This window comes from Pyxicephalus adspersus, chromosome 6 (assembly GCF_032062135.1).
Source record: "Pyxicephalus adspersus chromosome 6, UCB_Pads_2.0, whole genome shotgun sequence".
Lineage (NCBI taxonomy): Eukaryota > Metazoa > Chordata > Amphibia > Anura > Pyxicephalidae > Pyxicephalus > Pyxicephalus adspersus.
In genome coordinates, this window is record NC_092863.1 from 38,354,812 (window position 1) to 38,361,925 (window position 7,114).

General features: G+C 39.4%; 1 protein-coding gene across 2 annotated transcripts; it reads left to right on the forward strand.

Annotated features, from left to right (window-relative positions):
* The first annotated feature begins 714 nt into the window (after positions 1-714).
* FICD (FIC domain protein adenylyltransferase) lies at positions 715-6,374 on the forward strand. Of its 2 annotated transcripts, none has more exons than XM_072415338.1 (3): positions 715-873; positions 1,537-1,870; positions 2,866-6,374. In XM_072415338.1, exons 1-3 carry the CDS (start codon positions 748-750, stop codon positions 3,939-3,941), a joined length of 1,536 nt encoding a protein of 511 aa, XP_072271439.1. In that variant the 5' UTR covers positions 715-747; the 3' UTR covers positions 3,942-6,374. The 2 variants fall into 2 exon arrangements, with proteins under 2 accessions (XP_072271439.1, XP_072271440.1); XM_072415339.1 differs by lacking the exon at positions 715-873 and adding an exon at positions 1,030-1,334.
* Positions 6,375-7,114: the final 740 nt, after the last annotated feature.

A 7,114-nucleotide genomic window follows, 5' to 3' on the forward strand; every position in this document is an offset into this window, starting at 1 on the left:
AAACTTGGCCCAAAATGCAGCTATCACTGGTAACACAGAAAACAGTAAAAATCAATAGAAATCTAATGGCATTTGCATGTGTGTGAGATCTGTGCCTTTCAGTGTACATTAAAGGATAGATTGTGAAGAGGCAGGTAAGTTTGCTTTGTTGTAGAAGGGACGTCCCCTGACCTTTCTCCTATAAAGAATCTTCCTGCTCACAATTTATTAATATTAAAGTTTAGTTCCTGTTGCTGACCACCCCTTCCGAATGGGCTTGTTGTCTGGATGTCACACTGATGCTTTTATTTATTTAACTAAAGGATTTGAGACTTTTCACATAAATAGTGTGAATATTTGCCACAATTATCCTATCTCCCACAGATTGAATACATGGAAAGAAAGTTGTAAAGATTTTAAACTGCTTTAGTAAAACAGCCCCATTAGAACACGACAACCACATTGGTGTTTCCTTTAAATCCTCCAGCAGTGCACTTGCTTGCAGTTTACTCTTTGTCCAATCAAAATACACCACGCTCCGGATTCTTTATCACGACTACTAGACAATCAAACCTTTTGTCCCCGCTCTGGGCGCCATGTTGTAGCCTCTACAGCTGCCTCCTGTATGGCTGTGTCGGCTGCTGCTGTAGCTTAGTCTGCGGACACGTCGATTGATCGTGCTTTACTAACGTGTCTTCTCCTAGTGTTTGAGGTCGTAAATTGCTGCGTGGCGTAGCAAGGCTATAGGCTAGAGAGAATAGTTATGTAATGGAAGTAGCCAATAGCCGCTCATACATTCACGTAGGTGGGGCTAGAGGGAGAAGTGTGGTTTGCGTCACCCTGACGCGGAAACTTTATAGATCCCAGTTGATGGGGGTGTTCGGAGGACCTCATGTATGTACTGGTAAAGTGGGGGGGGCGGGGGGTGCATGTATTGTCACTGACCCATGTGTAAGCGGTGTTTGGGGTTGATCTATATACTGACACAGGTGCTGGGGTTGTTTGGGGGGATCTGTTCTATATACTGACAATACTGTCCAAATATTTATGGATCTAACTGTATATCCTGACACAGATGCTGGATGTATTTAGGGACAGACAGAGGATTTTAACATAACCAGATGATATAAGCAGGGTAAATCTGGTATTTCACCTTCCTACTATCCCTCGGACACAATGACTAGTTACCCCTTGTAGTATGAAAGCAAGACCCACCACAAGTCTTTCTATCCTGGAATTCAGCACACGTGTCCAGATGTGTTGGGATGCCATTGAGTTTAAATGGCCCCCCAAAGTTCACCTGCATTGCTACGCACAGTAATACACTACGATCACTCCGTTGGGGAAAATGTGAGGTATTTATTTTTTTTACCTTCAGGTGCCCAGTCATTGAAATGGGCTGCCTTAACATAACACAAATAATGTATAACCTGACATGTTGATGCCAGCACCCAAATGGAGAGGTGGGAAGGAACTTTATTAGTTTGAGAAATTTTAATGACATACATGGCGCAAGTCTTAGCTTCTGTACATTCAGCATGTTCTGTTGTTTTGCAGCTTCGTGGTGACCTTCAGGAACATGACCATGCTACAAGTGTGTGGAATTGGATGATTGATGCTTCAATGGCCACCACAGAATTTCAGTGGTCACACTTCAGTGCCCGTTATGGACTGAGAGCAGCGTTGGTAATATTATCAGGTTCACTTTTAGTGGTCCTTGTCCCCCTGAGTGGGCTGGAGGAACATTACAGAGCAGCTATGAAAGTTCTACTTCATTATAACCTCTGGGGAGGTGATGCACACATACACACATACCCAGGACAGTCTACAGGTCTTACTGTTACTTCTGCTGAATTTCAATTTTTGGTGCTCAAACAGAAACCTTCACCAGGTAATGGGAATTTTGTTACATGTTCACTTATATACCATTTATCGTCAAAGACATTTATGTCCAGAGGACTCCGTCTAAAAACTTTTAGTTGTAGCTTTTATTATTGAAAGCACAAATCTGGAACTCTGTCAGATTTTTAGTGCAAACATGTCTTTTTTTGCAACATTTCCAACTGTTTGAGATAGAAAGTAAGGGATCAGTCCTAACACAAATAGCAATACAAGCTGCCAGAGGTTCACATGTCCATTCAGTGTTGAACCCAGAAATTTCTTTAACCCAGGTGGGAAGAAATTATAGGTGAGTGGCAGCCTCTGTATTGTGACCCAACTCATCTGTAACCACCCAAAACAAAAAGTGTTGGGTGGTGTGCCCAGCGAAAAGGGGCTGGCACAGTATTCATTCCTGAAAATATGATTAGTGCCCACTAGTAATAGAAAACCTTCATCAGGCAGTCAAGTCTGTTGTATCCAAAACGTTGGAAAAATAAACTCGAGACTTTAGATATGATCAGGCTTGCCAGTGTTCCCTTTTACACAGATAACATGTACAATATATGTCTCTGTAAAGTTTTTGCCCTCACCTGCTTACTTAGCACTCCCACCTACTGTAGCAGAAAAAAAGCAGTGGGTAAAGGGGTCAGATTTATACAGACTTTGGTACCTGACCTTAAATGTGCAAAATGATGCTGTCTCTTTAAAAAAAAAAAAATTGTAGGAACAAAGAAGACATTTTCATTCTGAACAAAAAACTCTGAAATGTTGACATATATAATTTTAAATTATTTTGGTGGATTTCTATAAACTGCATGGTATGTAGCGTTTTGGCTTTGTGCTGCTTATTCGTTGTTTCCCGCTGTATGATTGCCCAGAACAGATATCATCTCCCTTTTCAATCTATTTTTATGTAAATATTTTAGCACTTATGTAATTAATTGTTGATTTTTGGTCTTTTGTTTTACAACTAATAAGGGCTTCAATTATTTTTTGGCATTACAGAGCTGACATATGAAGCCAAAGCTGCCCTCAACCAAGCCCTAGAAATGAAGCGTCAAGGCAAAAAGGATAAGGCACATAAACTTATTCGCCACGCCTTAAAGATGGATCCAGATCATGTGGATGCCCTTAATGAGCTGGGTATTCTCTTGGAGGAAGAAAAAGACATCATTCAGGCAGACTACTTGTATTCTAAAGCATTGATGATCTCTCCTCATAACGAGAAGGCTTTAATAAACCGAGATCGGACATTGCCACTGGTTGAAGAAATAGATCAGCGATATTTTAGTATCATTGACAGCAAGGTTAAAAAAGTGATGTCCATTCCTAAGGGTAGCTCTGCTCTCCACAGGGTCATGGAAGAGTCGTATTATCACCACATTTATCACACAGTGGCCATTGAAGGAAATACTCTATCATTGTCTGAAATCCGACATATAATAGAAACACGCTACGCAGTGCCCGGTAAGAGCCTCGAGGAACAAAATGAGGTGATTGGTATGCACGAAGCCATGAAGTATATGAACACCACTTTAGTGACTCGAATTGGTTCTGTGACAATCAGCGACATACTGGAAATACACCGGAGAGTGCTCGGCTATGTGGATCCTGTTGAAGCTGGAAGGTTTCGATCCAACCAAGTGTTTGTCGGTCATCATATTCCACCACATCCCAGAGACGTTGAAAAACATATGCAGGAGTTTGTACTGTGGCTGAATTCAGAGGAAGCCATGAGTTTACATCCTGTGGAGTTTTCAGCCTTAGCACATTATAAACTAGTCTATATCCACCCATTTGTAGATGGTAACGGAAGGACTTCACGTTTACTCATGAATCTCATTCTCATGCAGGCAGGATACCCACCAGTAACCATTCGAAAAGAGCAGAGGTCAGAATATTATCATGTTTTAGAACTGGCCAACGAAGGGGACGTGAGACCTTTCATTCGATTTATTGCCAAATGTACAGAGACCACCTTAGATCTATTTTTAATAGCTACAGCAGAGCATCCGGTTGGTCTCCCAGAACCCAACCCTGATCTCTTTGAGTGCAAAAAAACAATTCCAGTAAAGACCTGAAATCTTAGAATATACTATGGCCGCAGTTGCCTTAAACATTGCAGGGACGTTGGCTACATCTTGTTAATTTATTTGAACAATTTTGCTGCTATAGTTCTTTAGCATTTCATAGTTTCAGGATTGTGCTGGAGTGTAAACTAACGATAAGAATATTTCACAAAGCACACTTAATTCTTAATTTACACTGAAGGACCACATGGTCTTGTGGCTCTCCAACTTTTTAGAGGCCTAATCGCACACCATCTATTTAATATTAACTCACTGAAGTGTGAAAAGCATCTGATTCATAAAGTGTTTTGTCTTTTTTTTTTGTATATTTTTATAAAGCAGGGGTTTTAATCTTTCCCCACCCAAAAAAAAATGTTTTGTCCATTCATACACCTTAAGGACAAATTAACATGCATTGCATTAACATTAGGGAAAGGCTCACTATGGCACCAAAGAGGTGCATATACTACTCTTAGCAGTACAACACAACCCATAGTAGTGTTCCTGTGCATTGTTGTGCGCTACAACATGGTACCCTACAGTGAGAGTCAGAATAAATACCAGCAACCAACTTAACTTGTTGCTGTGCATTACCACAATGCAGTGGTTTTTATCTGGTCTTGGTGGACGATTTACACTTCAAGGTAACTTATCAATATGAATGGCCTGTGTGCATTGCTGTATGTTACTGAAATATAACTGTGTGATTTAGGCCTGAATGTTTTGTAAAAGCTCAATGAATCAGATGTTTTTCAACAATATATATATATATACACACAATATATTTATACTGCCCAGGTTCCTTCAACAGAAGATTTATACTCATTTAGTTGGAATCCTCTTGATGTTGGCATTTGCCTCATTTGTAACACTGCTAAACTTAAGTTGCAGATGAGGGTATTGCTAACAGAATATGTTACAAATTGACCTGTGTAGTCCAGCCCTAAGGTAAACTTACCTCTACTATTTCTCCCTCACTGCAGCCATTGACAGGCCAGCATTTCCATTGTGATAAATGGGGGCATGCCAATATAGGTGAGGAATTCCCCCTCAGCTGAAAGACCACACTCCTGTATAAGGCAGGGAACAAACCAGGGGGGGCTTGAAGCTGCCGTTTTGGTTTTACTTTAGGTAGATAGAAAATAAAAGAAGTAGGAAATTCTTACATATATTACAGAAGAATCTTTTATTTAAAAAATATTTTATGAATACCTAAATATTTAGGTAATGAAAGCCAGTTTAGTTATATATGTTTGCCCTTTTAACATTTATATAGGTCTTATTTATCACTATTAGAATTTTTGTTGTTGCTTTTTGAACATTGAGTTTGCCAATTACAGTGATTTCCGTCAAGCCACACTCTGATTATTTTATATAAAAATCATTAAAAATGTACATGGTTATTGTTGATAGACCTTCATTTAGTACAGATTTAAATCCTAAATACCATTATCACATCCAGAACAATCTATCTAAAATGCATACTAAACATCAGCTACAGCGTGGCTGCAGCTCTGATTCAAGCTGTGTTTGTATTATTACATGCAGGCTATCATTGATGTTTTAAAGTCACATATTAATGCACAGGTGAAATATGTAGTTTTGCATGCTGAAGATAGTATGATGGATTCCACACAGAGTACCTCCACATCAACTCCATCTCTGTTGTTCGATTCACCTTCCAGGGTGCCTGGAATTCGGGTCACACAGACGTGCATTTATCTAGCAGGATTAGCCATAGACAGCAAGGTGCCTTATGTTGAACAGTGAGTGGGGAATCCCTACCTTTTATAGATGAGCCCTGCTGTACTTCCAAAGCACCAAAGTCTAAAAACAGCAGATGTTACAGGTTTTTAGGAGGCAAGCTATCAGCCAAGACTTCACAGAAATATGTGCGCTATCAGTTTATGTTTCAATGGCTCGAGGGCTCAAAAGAAAATACAGAGGCTGCCATTGACGATCCCCATATGAAGATTCTCTTGCAAGGACTATCCAACCATGTGCATGTGAACTTGCCACTGCACTTTGTGAGCACTGCATGTTGAACTTTCCACTGCACTTTAACAGCATAACACTCCTGTACAGCTAAACCAAACAACTCTTGGAAGGCTGATTTGTATAAACACTGTTAATATGGCCATGACTAAGTATTCCTTCCTCATAAAGATAAAACCAAGTTTAATACTGTACTACATTCAAAGCCCAAATCACTGAAATATCTTAGATCATTATTTAACAGAAGAGTATGTTGTTTGTGGTGTACAGACAAATCATGTCACATTTTATATGATTGATACATTAGGCTTTACCCGCAAAGCTGTTATCGGACTTCCATGTGACAAATAAGACTTGCAGCACCTTAGGAAGATTTTTTTATTGACAAGCAGTGTGCACTTTAATGTTGTCTACTGTGGTACAGTAAAAATAGAATAAATTATTTTGGTATTTGTGTCTTGTTTTATTTTGGTCCAACTGGAGTGGGAATATTTACTTTATATCAGTGGGAAATGGACCTCTCTATATTCTTTTATATACTTTAATCTGGAAATAAAATGCTTGATCAGGTTGGTCATTATTACAGAAAGGGACAAGCGATGTCCCAATTGAAATCGAAGGAAGAAGATGGTGGCGCCCTGTGATGGAAAAGGAACATGTGACTAAGGCCGGTTTAGTTCCACTTTAACTGGTGTTAGTCATACCAACACCCAGAAATGTTATAAAACAGCAGTTCAATAAATATGTTAGAAGTCTCAGAGAAACTCCCATCCTTTACCTGCATTAAAAGGCATTTCACCTCTAATCCTTCGGTGTTAAAACATCAGCAACAATTGCATTTTTAATAAAACCTAACATTTTGCTGAAATCTAGAATATAAACATCCAAGGCAATCTAGGTACTTCTGAGAAAATAATTCCTGTTGAAGTAATTGATCTGGTGACTATTGCAAGGTTTCCACTAAGTGCACACTACAAAACAAATCTGCACATACTTGTACTTGAAATAACAGACAGCTCACTGTAAGAGGCAGCAGCCTATTTGTATTCATGACTGAAGCCTTTACTACCTGTAAAACGCCAGGCAAACAGCTAGTTCACATGCCAAATATTTCATTTTATCCATCCAGGTCTGAGGTCTTACTAACCTTACTCTGCTCCACCTTCAGCCTGTGATTTAGGTGAATCAGT

Bases quoted from the DNA above. Each gene is read 5' to 3' on its own strand.
- FICD (XM_072415338.1), top strand. From the start codon at position 748: ATGGAAGTAGCCAATAGCCGCTCATACATTCACGTAGGTGGGGCTAGA. The intron at 874-1,536 runs GTATGTACTGGT...GTTGTTTTGCAG, and splicing joins GGGTGTTCGGAGGACCTCAT to CTTCGTGGTGACCTTCAGGA. The intron at 1,871-2,865 runs GTAATGGGAATT...TTGGCATTACAG, and splicing joins CAAACAGAAACCTTCACCAG to AGCTGACATATGAAGCCAAA.